The 16,353-nt window shown below is 39.4% G+C and overlaps 2 protein-coding genes across 2 annotated transcripts; both read right to left on the bottom strand.

Annotated features, from left to right (window-relative positions):
- Positions 1–838: 838 nt before the first annotated feature.
- On the bottom strand, positions 839–1,288 carry LOC143410287 (keratin-associated protein 1-1-like). The gene has a single exon (XM_076871074.1). It carries the CDS (start codon positions 1,286–1,288, stop codon positions 839–841), a length of 450 nt encoding a protein of 149 aa, XP_076727189.1.
- Positions 1,289–10,845: 9,557 nt separating this feature from the next.
- On the bottom strand, positions 10,846–11,238 carry LOC143410044 (keratin-associated protein 2-1-like). Its single transcript, XM_076870714.1, has one exon. The coding sequence runs from the start codon at positions 11,236–11,238 to the stop codon at positions 10,846–10,848; it is 393 nt and encodes a 130-aa protein (XP_076726829.1).
- Positions 11,239–16,353: the final 5,115 nt, after the last annotated feature.

The following is a 16,353-nucleotide window of genomic DNA, read 5'->3' as shown; positions in this document are numbered from 1 at the left end:
AAAGTTCTAAACTGCCTCTCCTCAGGGTGCAGGAGGATTGATTGATTACAGTGAAAGCTTTGCCTTCTGAACCTGACTATAGCCAAATAAGCCTGCTTTCTGTTTTCTATTTGGTGTCCTGCCTCGCCTGTCCCCTGTAACACTCTGATTGAAGAATAAGTCATGTTTAGACTCTAGATTCTATACCTGTCTTATTTATAAAAGCACTGTGAGAAGCCAATGTGTGGTGACAGAACCTAGGACATTTCGGAGACCCTAGGGTAATTGACTTTACTGTGTATTTTTATGGGGCTTAACATCCACCATACTTCATCACATTTCCTAACAAGAAGAATAGTGTAGGATAAAAAAACCGATTGAAATCTTCCATGTGACTTTGTGTGAAATATCTGTCACAAACACAATAAAGAAAAGAGATTTTTTGCTTCACCATTAGATATAATTTATTAGATATTGGCATACTCTTCTTCTTCCATAAGAGTTACAATTTGCAGGGTGGTGAGGTAGCAGAGGGGAAAGTATCTGAGAAGAAGAGATAGTTCTTCCATTGGGCTCCTCCTCAATGAGCTTCGGAAAGTGTGGTCAAATATCTGCAGAAGATCACAAATGCTTTTCTCATTTCTTCAGTCAAATCTGTGTTTTCCTCAGAGGAGAGATCAAAGTCTTTCCGGAGTGGAAACACATAGTTCTGTGTGTCCCACTATTTGGTAACCCCCATAACAAAAGCCAAATAAAGGATCAAGGATTTGTTAGTGTTCCAGGAGTGGTTGACAAGATAATTAGCTCCTGGCCTGAGTGCAAACTTGAAACTTCAAGTTGAGAATCAGCAGGCGGGCTCTTAACAGGTGGGCTCACAGCAGGAGGGTGGTGGGCAGCTGTAGCAGCAGCAGGCTGGGCGGCAGCAGGACTGTCCACAGTAGGATGGGCGGCAGCAGGAGGCCTGGGCATGGTGCAGCTGGCAGCAGGTGGGGGGTGTGCAGCTCGCCACGCAGCAGGGTGGCAGGCAGGTGCCCTCCACGCGGCAGTCTGGGCGGCACCACCTGATGCGGCAGCTCAGGGCTCCACCCTGGCCACCTCCAATTCCACTCCCAGAGCCACAGCCTGAGCCACAGCAGCTGGTCTGGCAGCAGCTGGGTTGGCTGCAGCTGGGCTGGGAGCAGCTATCCTGGCAGCCGCTGGGCTGGCAGCAGCCGGTCTGGCAGCAGTTGGGGCGGCAGCAGCTGGCGCCACAGTTCCCACTGGTGGAGCAGCTGGGGAATCCGCAGAAGCTGGTGGAGCAGCAGGCCATGGTGTCAGGGGTTGGCTGGAGGATTGTGTTGCTTAGAGAAGTTCTTGAATTTTAGCAGTGACTGCCACATGGGGCCTTTTATAATCCTTGGTCAGCTTCTCTTTTCCTTATTCCCAAAGTTTTTTCCTTGTTTGTGTTTAAATAATTTGCCTCTGAATGCTAATTGTCCTGTTCCTGAGTTATTTGGTCAACCTTCTTAAAGCCTTTAAAAGTTGTTTTTATTTGGCTTTCAATTAGGATTCTGTATCATGGTGCAGTAGTCACTAGCGTTCGTTGAGAGCATAACCCCTAATCCCTCATGTTTGTTAAAGTTTTTCCATTGCCCAAAGGATAATTGACTAATGCTGCTCACCTTTAAGGAGTGTCAGTATTACTCAAGTTTGACCCTTATAACTGGATAATAGGGTCTCCCATGGGAGCTCAATTCCTAGCTCATGGCCCCCAATATTAATGGCTGTGAAGCAAGACTAGATTATACTGGTCAGAAAAGTGATGCGTTCTTTCATACTGGTAAATGTGAATGGGTTGTCATTTATAACATTTTGGGGGTGCTTGTTATAATACCTCAATGTTTCAAATACCTTATATGTATCAATTCACTTAATTTTCTCAGCAATCTTATGGGGTGGGTATCACTGCTACTCTGATAATCCAGGTGAGGAAAATGAGCCACAGACAGATTTAATTAACTGGTCCAAGGTCACACCAAGGTCACAATGTGAAGCTGGAATGTGACCCTCCACTCTCTGACTCCAGACTAAATTGTGAACCACAATAGCTAGTTCCCGTTTTTTCCCCCTCAAGTAAGCAGTTGTTCTAAGGAAAATCGAAGGGAGGAAACCCAGATGTGAAAACTTGCCCTCTTTCTTCCTCTTTCTTGAGAGTGAAGAGGTATAGCTTAGCATAAATAATAAAAATGTTAATTAGAGACTTTGCTAGAGATTTTGTTTATTTTTTAATAGCTTCATGAACATGTGCCCAAAGTGTGAACTTAATTGTGACTTTGCCTAATCTTTTATCTCAGGATATTTTATAAATTTAAATGTTTTTAGTTGCATAAAGTTATATTCAATATATTTACAATGGAGTATGTGTCAGTAGTTTGTTAGAACTACAGTATGCGGATCGTTGTAGATGTTAGAGACTAGCCTGCCTTCATCTGTTGCCGCATTCAAATCATATAATTTTTCCAGCCCATTAAGGATGAAGGTTTGGGTGAAATGAAAGGTGACCAGGCCTCCACGGAGCATGGGCTGTACTGCAGAGAAAGGGAAGTTCAAATGCCAGCCAGGGGCTTTGAACCAGAATACTGAGTGCTGTTCTCTTTGTCCAGAAATGAAGGTTTTGAGCAGAAGTCATAAACTATTCCCAAGTAAGAATTAAGACATATTTGAAAATCTCGCATCCTATTTGAAATAGAAGATCATGTTCTTTGTGAATTTCTGGCTGCTTCTTAAGTTTCTTTGACATGCTAATCTTTCCTTGGATGCTTAAAATGGGCATTAGTCATTGTCATGCTTGTAGGAGCTATTGAATTTATATCTATATCTATACTTGGCAGAATCTTTGATATTAAAGAAGATTTACCAGCTCTATGAAGATGATAGAAAACCCAGAGGAAGGGGGTTGGAAGGGGAGTGGAGAGGGACAGGAAAGAGGAGGATCAGTGGAATGAGTTTGACCAAATTACACTGTGTGCCTGTACCACAGTGAATTCCACCTTTATAAACCCTATAAAGTATACCAATTTATAAAGATAATTATATAGGGGGAAGGCCAAAGAAGTAGAGAAGGGGAAATAGGGAGGGGAAGAACAGGAGGGAGGGAGAAGGTACTAGGGACTAAAATGGAACAAATTATACTCCGTGCATGTATGGTTATGTCGGAATGAACCCCACAATTATGTATAGCTATAATACACTAATAAAAAAATCTTCGCTTGCAAAAAGTTTAGATATTTGAGGAGTTGAAATACTTTATTGATAATAGCACTGTAGATAGTAGTGTTGCACTTTGGATTTCAATTTCTGGGCTTTTCCACCACGGTAATGCTTTCAACATCTTCTTCAATTTAACTCGGTTTCCATGTTCTGATCTTGAATTGCCCTTAGGGAATTATTATGTTTTTCTTTTTTAAAACCAGGGATTGAACCCAGGGGCACTTAACCACTGAGCACATTCCTAGCCATTTTTATTTTTTTATTTAGAGACATGGTCTTGCTAAATTACTTAGGGCCTTGCTAAGTTACCGAGCCTGGCTTGGAAGTCCCAATCCTCCTGCCTCAGCCTCCTGAGCCACTGGCATTACAGTGAGAATTCTATTCCTCAGCAACAGAATGAAAACTAATCTGAACATTCCCTTACTTCCCCCCAATCAATGAGAATTAACCGGCATCTTTTCTTCTACCACTTGAACCCATGACTTCTTGATTGGGTCCACGGAAATAGAGAAACAAGTCACAAGCATTCATGGTGTTACAACTCTATTGTTTTTGGGGGGTAACATGCCAGTACCAAGACATAAAAGATTTTAAAAAAATTACTGTGCTTATTCTCTTTGGTTTTCACTACTTCTTTCAGGTTGCAGGGCCCAAGCCATTCTAGTACCATAAGAAGAAAGGACATGTTTGGGGCTATTATTTTTGACCATTTGACCTCTATTTAGGAGAGACACTAATGTTTTGAGTTGTCTTTTCTTCGTGTCTTTCTTTATGTCAGCTTGGGAGCCTGTGGCAGAAGGACTGCCAGTTCGAAGCCAGCCTCAACAACTTAGGGAAGCCCTTAGCAACTTACTGGGACCTTGTCTCAAAATAAAAAATAAAAAGGGCTAGGGGTGTAGCTCAGTGTTTAAGTGCCCTGGTTCAATCTGTGATGCCAGACCCAAAAGGTAACAAAACAAATTAAAAAAAGAAGTTAGGAAGCATGTTTTCTAGTTACAAATTTTGGGGGTTCTTCCAAATCCTTCACTTCCATTTTACTAGTTTTCTAATCCAGTTGCATCTGCCTCACTTAGACTTCCAAGGAATGAGATCTGGTGAATGCATCAGCCAAGGGAGCACACCAAGGGCATCCTTGCTCCTGTTCTGGTGACCTGGACTGGACAGCAAATACACGTCAAGGATCTCCTCTCACCTACAACTTTTTTATTACAAACCAAGTATTAGGATCTTTCTCAGTTCACCTGAATGCCAACCCAGCTCTTTTTGGTGCTTCTGAGCTAAAGCCCTTCTAAGTGAAAGGTACATCAATACTAAACCTTTTTATCCTAATGAGAGACAAGAAATCTGTGTATTGGGGGAATAGAATGTTGACCACTAAGTGCAGAAATGCAGGCTGTGCCCTGATGTGGGGTTCTGTCCATTCTGAGGAAGGAGCGCATTGTTCTTCATACCAAGATGCTGTAGGCTCCATAAGCTGCATGCCCAGGTATGACGTGGCACCTTCATACCTTCATACTAGATAAAAGTGGCACCTTTATATAGTTCTAGTAAAATTGTATGAGTGGAGGTCACATTCCTTCAGTTACTGTAAATTGAGGTGAAATTCACATAACATCAATTAATCATGTTGAAGTATATAATTGAGTGACATTCAGTGCCTTAATCTACAACCACCACCTCTCCATTTTAAAACTTTTTCATCATCCCAGAAGAATACCCCATGATCTTTAAAGTAATCACCTCCCATGTCCCTTGACTCCCAGTGGTGGCTCGCCATGTTGATTTTATGACCAAAGATTGTATCCTATGGAATGGAAACATTGTGTATCTTTTATTTTATCTTTGCTTTATTTCAGAACACTTTCTGGAAATTAGAAAAAGAGTGATATCGACAGTGCATGGTCCAACATCATATTTTCTGTTTCACAATACATGAGAGGATTGTATATATATTGTGAAAATATCAGTTGGTACTCCCTCTCATCATTTTCCAAAGCATGCTTGGAATAGCATTAGAGAGACAGGACATTAACAAGCAAAATATGAACAGAGGATTTCTTGGCTAAATCAATTTGAGAGTGATGGCTATAGAAGTTTCTTTATTGCAGATCACCTAAGTCCCTTTAATGACACTTGGTTTTCTAAAGTGCTACATATGTATATATTAAACATATTATGTATATATTATTATATTACATATATTATATATGTATTGTATGTGTTAAATGTATTAATACTTATAAATTTGTATTAAATATGTATTAATGTATTAAATATATATAAAACTTTATAATATGGTATATATTACATACAATATAGTCTAATATGCTTTGTGTATATTAAATATATATAATATATAGTTTAATGTGCTTTATAAACCTTAAAGATGGTGATGAAGCATGGAATATTGTTTGATCATTCAACATTTTTTTCCCCTTGGGACATCTGAAGGGATTGATGGTATGCCACTTGTTTAGGAAGTTATCTATTTGTGTATGAACATGCTAAGTTGAAATAAGTCAGACTCAGAAAAACAAGTGTCACGTGTTTCCTCTCATTTGGAATCTAAAGGAGAAAGAAAAAGAAAAGAGATGACGTGAAAGCGGAAGGGAGACCACTTGGGTAGAGAAAGGGGTGAGAGGGAGATAATTCATGGAGGTCACGGGAAGTCCAACTGATTGAATTATATATATATATATATATATACACACACACACACACACACACATACACACACACATACATATATATATGTACAAATATGCCACAATGAGACTCATTAGTCTGTATAGTTAATACATACCCATAAGAGATAAAAAATAAAAAAGAAGTGGTGTCCTGGTAAGTGGAGTGACTTGCCCAAGAAGTCATGAATTGAACTGGGGGCAGGGATAGCACACCTGTAATCCCAGCTACTCAGGAGGCTGAGGCAGGATGATACAAAGTTCAAGGCCAGCCTGGACACTTTTGCAAGACTCTTTCTCAAAATAAAGCTTAAAAAAGATATAGCAGTGGTATAGTGTCCCTGGGTCTAATCCCTGGTACCAAAACAAATGAACAACAAAGAAAGAGGAAGCCATGGATTGTTAGTTACAAAGCTGGGACTAGAAATCAGGACACCTCTACATCTTATGGTGATGTTTTACAACCTTTTGTTTATGATCTTCCCCAGTTTGCATTTGCTTTTGTATACCTTTGATATTGAAAGAGTTATACACCAACTCAAATGGATGCATGGATGGGTTTAGCAGCACTTCAAAAAGCTGAATCACAAGAACTTCCTTTTTTGCAAAACTGATCTTTTCTAATTCTGAGCCCACCACTTTGTACATGTGAGGGCGTTGGGAAACAGTTGCTGACTACTGTTGTGTTTTTATTTATTTATTCTACATAAATGCATTGGGTTCTTTTAATTGTGTACTTTGGCTGAAGAATATTGGGCCATTTACTAGCAAAACAAAATAAAACAAAAACCACTTTCAAAGATCGTTATGAAAAGAATAAAAATAAAGAAAAACTATAGAGCTTTGTAGAGATTTTGCAAAAACCCATATTTAACAGATTCCAAAGAAAATAAAGTTCTAACAATGACTCATCATTGAAAAGATGGCTTTTATTAAATTCTAGTCCCAAGAAGCTGTTGAAACAATTTAAATGACATTTATAGTAAAATATCACACATCCTTTTTCAGATTGTAGGTCTTCTGTTGATGCTAAGGTCTATGAAAAGTTTTTGATCTTCCACCGAAAATGATTCTACTTCCTAGGGAAATCATGTACCTGTGTGACAAGGAGTTGTGAGCTGGGTTATGGGTATTGGAGTTCAGAAATTTGTTGGAACTCTACTTTGGTTAGTTTGAAGTGCCATCTTCTTGATATTCTTCTCAGAAGGAAGCTTTAGCAGGTGGGCTCACAGCAGGAGGGTGGTGGGCAGCTGTAGCAGCAGCAGGCTGGGCGGCAGCAGGACTGTCCACAGTAGGATGGGCGGCAGCAGGAGGCCTGGGCATGGTGCAGCTGGCAGCAGGTGGGGGGTGTGCAGCTCGCCACGCAGCAGGGTGGCAGGCAGGTGCCCTCCACGCGGCAGTCTGGGCGGCACCACCTGATGCGGTAGCTCAAGGCTCCACCCTGGCCACCTCCAATTCCACTCCCAGAGCCACAGCCTGAGCCACAGCAGCTGGTCTGGCAGCAGCTGGGTTGGCTGCAGCTGGTCTGGCAGCAGCTGGGCTGGGAGCAGCTATCCTGGCAGCCGCTGGGCTGGCAGCAGCCGGTCTGGCAGCAGTTGGGGCGGCAGCAGCTGGCGCCACAGTTCCCACTGGTGGAGCAGCTGGGGAATCCGCAGAAGCTGGTGGAGCAGCAGGCCATGGTATCAGGGGTTGGCTGGAGGATTGTGTTGCAAAAGGATGTTTCTGAGTTATGGCTTCTTATTCCACCTCGGGCTTTTTATAAGCCTTGGCCAGTTCCTCCGTTTGTGATGGCATTTTTATCTTATTAGTCTTTAAACCAGTTTTTTAAAGGGCCCTCTGATTATTCAAATGCTGAGTTACTTTAAACATATCTCCAAATAGGTTTTTCCTGATTGCTCAGCTAATGCTCACTAAATGTGTTCGTCCTTGGTGGCAATGTTGATGTTTCATTTTCAAACAATGCCGTAATTCCCACTCAAGCCTCATGCTTGTGGTTGTGGCATCTGACAAGGTGACTCTTTACCTATACGATGTTGTGATTTTGAAATCATATTCACCAGAACTAACATTTCCAGAAAAGAACTATTAATCAAGGAATGCCTTCATGTAAGGCCACTTAGATGAAGGCTATATTTATATTTTTAGATTGGTAAGATTATAGTCTCTACAATAAGCTAGGCAGAAACTGATAAACTCCACATTCATAGAAATTCATAGATCACTCTAGATATTGCATCCTTTCAATTTCTGGTAAAGAAATTCTCTCCTATTCTTCAGACAGTCATACTTGCGAAAACATCTATAACTCAAGAGGGTGGATGGAACAAAGCTATTCCATTCCAATTTAATAAGAAATAGGATAAAATTCATATCAATAACTGTGAAAAATCATAAAACATTTGTAGAGAAATTTATTCAGCTCCACAAAAGGTGAACATCATTGCTATATGGATTGTTTAGATGCATTTATTTCTCAAAGGCAGGATTTACTTTCAGTTTAACTCACTTTAGGTTACTACACATGTGTTTTATAAAATGATATTGGACCAAAGAGCATGACAGTTGGACTTATGAAAAGGAAACAAAGAAAAAAAAAAGTTTTTTCTTTTCTTTTTTTCTAGATCACAACAGAAGACAGTTTAGGAAATGAATGATCAATTGTACTTAAATAGTTTATAAATTCAAAAGCTTTAGAATAAATTTCAGCTGCTTTATAGTTTCTTATGGTAGACTTTATTATTTGGTAACTGTTAAAAAAACAAAAAGGCAAATTTTAGCAAAAGTTTAAGCAACTCCTGGTAGTTGCCAAAAAAAGAACATGGCTTTTCACTGTTTAGGGTTACATGAAAAAAAGTGTTGACCATGAAAAAAAGTGTTGACATGTTGCTACCTGTGATACGTTTATTCTTTCCTTCCAATAATAAGTAGAAGCACATAAGTTTTTATGAGATATCAGTTTGTATATTAAATAGAATTACAGTGGAATATGATTCATGCCAGTTCATATTATGGTAACCATGTCAGTAGGTATGATTACATGTAATCATTGAATAGTGGAGGTTAAAGATAAATAAATCATCATTTCCAACCTCTTAATATTGTAGGTGTAGAAACTGACATCTGTTTTATTTGTTTGGGGGAAGACCAGGGATTGAACTCAGGGGCACTTGACCACTGAGTCACATCCCCAGCCCCAGCCCTATTTTGTATTTTATTTAGAGACAGGGTCTCACTGAGCTGCTTAGTGCCTCGCTATTGCTGAGGCTTTGAACTCATGATGTTCCTTCCTCAGCCTCCTGAGCCACTGGGATTATAGGCATGTATCACCATGCCCAGCCTGATATCATTCTTAATATAAATAGCATGTTTGTTTAATTTTACTATTCACAGAGCACTAAGGATTTGCAAAGAAAACAAGATCTTATTTGTCTGTCTCATATCTTGCTCTAGTGCACAAAATCAGTGTGGTATCAATAGGAAGCATTAATCAAGAAAATGTGTCAACTGTATGGCATCAGAGTTCTAAATTGGAACACTGCTGTTGTGGTATGGACCACTTCTACTTTATTTTTTAGTTTATGCTAGAATACTATTGAGTCTGGGAATAAACACATTTTGGAAAAGTTGAATGACTTTCTGCATTGCTACAATCTGTAGCCAGAAGAGTTGGGTATAAAATTCCTACCCGCTCTTTCTTAGACCACTTCTTTTTTCTTTATGCCCTGCTGATTTCCAGGATTAATTAGCATTAGTAAAACTCCGTGTCTCCTGCTTTTATTTTGAATATTTTAGAATAGCTCAAGAAGAGAAATATGGGATGGTGGGAAGAATATATTGTGGAGCAGTGATTTTAAATTCATAGTAAATAAATGCAAATATGTTAAAATTCTTTTGTTTGCAGACCAGAAGAGTTTCCCTCAGAAATGCAACATATCACATTTGGTTCCCTAATCGTTCCATGTTTCCTGTATCCAACTTAGTGAATTTGCTTTCTGGGCTTCCAATCTGTCATATTCATCATGTGTTCTTAATCCACAGCCATCATCTTAATTCAGCTTACGTCACTTGCACCAGGGCAACAGCCTCCTGATTAGTTTCTGTATGTTTTTTTAAATCTGTGGACTTGACCTCTGTCATTTTAAGGAGCTTCCATAGACTTCATACTATCATGTCAATTCCTGCCCCAAAGCTTTCAACAGCCCCTTAGTGTTTGCTTACCCACTCCTTTGACTAATATATAAATCATACACATTTTTCAAATTTTTCTTATACTATCACTGTACATATATCCAGTGCTCCTAGCCTGACTTTCCTCTGCACAACTCTATGGTACCTCCCTCTGTAATTTTGCCCATAATTTTGGTGCCCTTTCTGGATGCCAGGACCTTAACTCATAGAAAAATTCTAGCTTCTTTCAATCTTTCTTGTTCTCTCCAATCAACAGTGACTTATCTGTTGACACTGTGTAGTATATTTTACTTTTATTTTTTCATACTATACTCTTTTGTCAAATTATGGTGGATTTCACTCATCCCCATAGAAATGTTTTAAAGAGAGGGGAACATTTTTAGGTCTGTTTTAATGTCTCTGGTATACCATGCAGATGGTAGGCAACCAGCACAGTTTTCACTGAGTTGAAATTTAATGTAACATTTTTAGTAAATAAAACCAAAGCAGCATTTGTGAGGCCAAAGAAGTCAAGTTTATTAGAAAATAAACATCCCCCAAGACCTTAGATCCAAGATGGAAATAAGGACATTACTTCTATTCAGAGACTTGAGACCATCCCAAGTCTTAAGAGATGAGCTCAGGTCTCCTTTCACAGGCAGGTTGGTTTAGGGTCTTGGTGGCTCAGGTCAGGAGTTTGTTAGGTAGAGAAATGGAAATTCAAGTTTCAGAAGGTTGATTGCTTGCTCGGGAGTCAGCTCACTTCTCAGCAGCAAGAGTTGCAGGAGGAGGTCCTGCAGGTGGTGCGGCAGGGTGCAGGCTGGCAGCAGTGGGGGCGGCAGCAGGGCGCCTGCACACTGATGGGCTGGCAGCTGGTGGAGGTCCAGCAGCAGGGTCTGCAGACCACGGCCGTGCAGGACGTTGGGCAGCAGGTGATGGGGCGGCAGCAGCCTTCCTGCAGGCCACAGGGGTCGCAGCAGATGGGGCGGCCGGAGGGCTCACAGATGGGGCGCGTGTAGCGGGGCACACAGGTCACAGGGCGGCACACGGTGGTCTGGCAGGACACGGGGCGGCAGCAGCAGGGGTCGCGGTAGCAGCAGGGCTGGCAGCAGCCTCCACAGCTCTGGGAGGAGAAGGAGCCACAGCAGGAGCCGGTCATGGTGGAGTGTGGGCTGGAGTGGTGTTGAGGACTGGAGAGGAGTTGGAGGTTCTCAGGTGTGATGTCTTCCTCCTTCTCTGGGCCCTTTATATACCCTGCCAGGTGCTCATGACCCTCTTGTTTGTCTTTTGACCAATTAAGTAGACATTTTTTTGACTAATGGTTCCTTGTGACACACTCATGATCTCATTGAAGGATTCTTGTTGCATGTCTAAATATGAATGCATTCACACTGCTCATCATGAAAACCTAAGCATTCATAGCCATTTGGGATGATGGCCACTCCCTTTTAATTGATAGATCATTGTGTATCTTTATGGGGAGCATAGTAGGGTGCTTTGGTACATTTTTACATTGTGTATTGATCAAACCAGAAGACAGGCTATTCGTATCTCAGACATTCACCATTTCTTTGTGATGAGAAATTCAAAATCCTCTCTCCCACTATTTTAAATCACATAATGCAGTACTATTAACTATACCTATCTTCAGTGGAATGGAGTACCAGAACTTAATTTTCTTCTCAGGCTGTGACTTTATAGGTTTTAACCAACATCTTTCCTTATCTCCCTCTCTTGATTGTTGCTTATTGTGAGGAGGTAGGACCCAATGAAACCTGGATAAAATGGTCCCAAGAAACCTCATTTTATTTAAAAAAAAAAAAAAAAAAAAAAAGGAATAGAGAAATACACAGAACATTGACTAGGTACCTGTTCTTTAGCAGGTTATCTGAAAGCACTTACCTAGGAATCAGACAGGTGTTAGACATCCTTCCATGCAATTCCTTGGGATATATTTATCATTTTATATAGAAGAATATATATATAGGATGGGAGCTCTTATACAGAAAAGCAAACATTTATTTTTATAAACTGGATAAATATTGAAATAAGAGATCTAAGACTTATGTATTTTTTTTCTTCAGTGCAAGCTATATGTAGTTTCTGGTTACAGGTATTGATTTTTATCTCCACAACATGACATTGTTTATTGATTTTTATCTCCACAATGTGACATTTTTTATACTTGCCTTTTACAACACAAGAGTTGTGTCATGGAAAGGTTTTGCTTCCTACACCTTAACATGGGTGTTATGACTACCAAGTGACATTTTGAAGGTTTTCTCACCCTACTTTGCAAACATATTATACAATACACTATTGAGGGGAGGCAGGTGGGATGTTGCCACCCAGTCATTCTGCTGTGGCCCTGCTCCAAATGTGATGGCCATACTTCTTTAGGAAACATCAGCAGGGGCAGTGTAAGGAGTGCATGAAGGGCAATCTCTACTTTGCAGCTTGAACCTTCCTATTATTTGCCAGATCGCATTTGGATCACTTTAGGAGCATTTCCACCATTCAAAAGAATGTAGCTTGGGCCCCAGGATCCAAAGTTTCCCAAATGGAATTTCAGATTTTTTAAAGGAATGTAAATTGACCGCACACATTCCACAGTTAAGGAGACAGAGGAGGGAGAAATCAGGCAGTCTCATTGCTAATGACCTTTGATGCGCTTCACATTCTTGCCTTCATTCATGAACTTTTTTTTTTTTTTTTTAAATAGTAACCTAGATAAAAAGTTATATATTCTGTTCTTTTCAGGACACAATACCTCATAATCAATTTTCATGTTGCTCTGGAGTTTTTATGAAGACCAACCCCCACCCCACCCCATGGGAGCCTCTTCAGACAACACATAAAGTTAACAGGGCTAATTTCTCTATTGCAAATACTTCTCATCTAATGTCGTTCCAAAGAGATTTTTCTTTCCCATGTATGAGGATCCACAAGGATCGAGAATCTGAGAGTCACTCAGTAAACAGTCCCAGTGTTTACTCCCTTAACACATTTTTCCCACCGTGGACCAAAATTCATCTTCAGGCAGAGAACATGGGGCTCATGTTGCCAGTGTCCACACTGTAGGGTTGAGGGAGGTGGGCATTGTGCTTTGACACTGGCGGCAAGTCAGCTGTTACTTTATGAGACCACTACAACCAGGCAACACTCATTTAAACCATACCACTTGCTGGCTGTGTGTTCTTGGGTCATATAATAATGACCCAAAGTACATGTCAGGATTGTCATGAGGATTAAATGAACTGATACTTGCCAAGAACTAAGAAGTGACTGACAGTGCCTTATGTTTGTCAAATTAAAAAAGTAATTTAAAAGGTCACATCCTTTTTGTGCCTAATAGACTCTAAATTTTGCATTTAGAACAAAACCCAACGTGCTTAATATGGTAAATGACCAGTTGTCTTCTCAGTCACTATAGAAATACACATTCAATAAGATTATTCAGTGACAAGTTTTATTACTAGCACAAAGTAGAACTAAAATACCTGGAAGGCAGATATAGAGTTCTCTATCAATCTCTGCTAAGTGGAATCAGGTTGTTATTTTGATAACAGGGAACACAGATGTCAGAACCATGGATAGAATAACAAACTCTAGATAGGGCAGAGGTGTGGGAGGAGAAGAGATGGGGCAGGGGGTTAGCAAGGATGGTGGAATGTGATGGACATCATTATCCAAAGTACATGTATGAAGACACAAATTGGTATCATCATACTTTATATACAACCAGAAATATGAAAAATTGTGCTGTATATTGTAATAAGAATTGTAATATATTCTGCCATGATTTATTTTTTAAAAAAATCAATTTTAAAAAAAGAATATAAGCTTTATTGAAAACTCCACAGCCCAGCAATGCAAAGTGGCATCTTAGGGACAAAAATCTTTTTTTTTTTTTTTTTTTTTTTAAAAAAAAGCAAAACAAATTTAGTAGATTGCTGGTGGTGGTAGAAGATTTTTTGTCATAACAAATCATAGGGCTTTGTTAATTAATTAACTATAATATTATGAATACATTTTAATGTGCGAAATGTTATCTTGTGTTCTAGATTTGAAGAGATTTTTGTCATAACAAATTCCAGGGCTTTTAAAATAATTATATCCAACAATAACATTAAAATAAATTTTAATCTGAAAAATATCATCTAGTGATCTAGATTCTTGGTTGCCTGTACAAATGGATAAAAACAATTGTATATTTAAGGTGAATAGTTAGCAACTTTTAAACAATACTTATTTTGGAGCACAACAAAAGAGTGTTGTTATTTCTATAGTGGAGATGATCATAAAATGATAAACGATAAATTCAAGATTTAATAATCTGGTCACATTTTGAAGACATCAGAGAAGTCCACTACAAATAACATAGTGATATGCCTTTCTGTTAAACAAAGAAAATATGTTAGTAATACAAACAATAGCTGTCTAATTTATCTCCTTTAAGTCCATTTAGATTTTGATAGGTAAGTTTTTCAAAGTACAGCATAGTCAAGGGAAATGTTTAAATATTTTTCCCAAAATAGTTATAGCTGTTAGGTAATATATTCCATTAAAAATAAAATATATGTGCATTTAAAAATTATATAATTAAGAAAAATCTAAAAAAGAAAATGAATGCTATCATAAACTATGGTTAGATTTTTGTTATATAATGCCACAGTTTTTTTTTGTTTTGTTTTGTTTTGTTTTTTTAAGTACTGAGGATTGGACCTCAGCTGCTCTACTACTGAACTAAATCCCCAGCCCTTTTTATTTTTTGAAACAGGGTCTCAATAAGTTGCCCTGGCTGCCTTCAAACTTATGATTCTCCTGTCTCAGCCTCCTGAGTAGTTGGGACTATAGGCATGTGCCACCACAGCTGGCTGTTACAGGTAATTTTTCCTGCATACACACATATAGACATGCTGTTATGCTCGAATTTGGGACCCCCAAAAGACCACCAGAGACCAAGATCGACGTAAGCAGCAAAGAGGTATTTATTGTGAGCTAGCTTGGTCCTCCGCACACACACAGCAACTGGTGACGCTGAGAGGCCCCGAGCCCAGGGTTTGCAGCAGTTTTATACATTCTTTGGGGAAGGCAGGGACTTCACATACATCATAGCATCTCTTAGCAAATCATCACACACCGCGGGAAAATCATAAAACAACTCTAAAACATGATTAGCACATTCACTGGCAGGAACAAGTTGGGTAAGGGTGATTGGTTACTACAAGAGGGGGATTCATTTGAACTCATTGGTTTAAGCCAAGAGGGGTGTTCATGCTGAACTACATGGTTTCCCAACACCATAAACTACTGGGAGGGTCATCTGGAATCCCAGGTATTTCCCTGTCTCATGCTGATTGGTGGCTGCTAGGGGATTGCTATGGGTCCCCACCTAGCCTGACTGAGTCAGGGACACCTGGCGCAGCAGATCTCTCCTGTTATTTGTAGATAAAAACTTAGCAGGGTGGGAATGTGCCTAGGAGTGCTCTGTGGGTCTTTCCAAGGACAAAGATCATGTCCCTTCCTTGGACAGGCTTTGCTCTGAGGTAGAGGCTGGTTTTTCAATGCAACAAAAATTTTCCTCACAATGTGGTTTTATACTTTATACCTTGTTTATTTTTTTCACTTAAATATATATGTGACAAACAATTGCATGATATTTACTAATACATTTATAATCTTCAACTTTTTTACTATTTTTATTTATAAAATTATTTTTGCCGCAGTCCGGCTGCAGCAAAATAATCAGGGGGTGACAAGCAACGTGTGTAGATTGATACAGCAGGAGTAGGAGCCATTTATTGTAGGACAACAGAGGTATTTATACATTCCACACAGTTTATCTTAATTAACATAAAATAGATACAGCAGTCAACCAATAAGGAATCTCCATACTTAATGGCTCCCTGGTGTTACTTTACAAACCACTCCCTCTGGCATTTTGCCAGTCGCCATCCAGACTTGTTTACAGTCCCTAACATTTCTCTGGCAAAATGCCAGGCGCCATCCTAACTTGTTTACAGACTTCTAACATATTTTTATTTATATTATAACTATTTTTATTTATATTGCTTATATTATACATTATTTGACGTTTTTCTTATTTATACCTCATCTCTCCAAATAGACTATAACATTTTTGAAGCTGGGACACCTTTTTATTCCTTTGTGTCCCCTCAGGGTGGTGATCTTAGTGCCACATTCATAATAGATATTTGATAAACATGGGTAGATGGACATCCTTGATTAATTCCACTAATGTGATATTTCT

The sequence above is a fragment of the Callospermophilus lateralis genome, chromosome 11, assembly GCF_048772815.1.
Source record: "Callospermophilus lateralis isolate mCalLat2 chromosome 11, mCalLat2.hap1, whole genome shotgun sequence".
Taxonomy (NCBI): domain Eukaryota; kingdom Metazoa; phylum Chordata; class Mammalia; order Rodentia; family Sciuridae; genus Callospermophilus; species Callospermophilus lateralis.
This window is presented reverse-complemented; position numbering and strand designations above follow the sequence as displayed.

Excerpts from the sequence above, each read along its gene's own strand:
- LOC143410044 (XM_076870714.1), bottom strand. The coding sequence starts at position 11,238 with ATGACCGGCTCCTGCTGTGGCTCCTTCTCCTCCCAGAGCTGTGGAGGC.
- LOC143410287 (XM_076871074.1), bottom strand. The coding sequence starts at position 1,288 with ATGGCCTGCTGCTCCACCAGCTTCTGCGGATTCCCCAGCTGCTCCACC.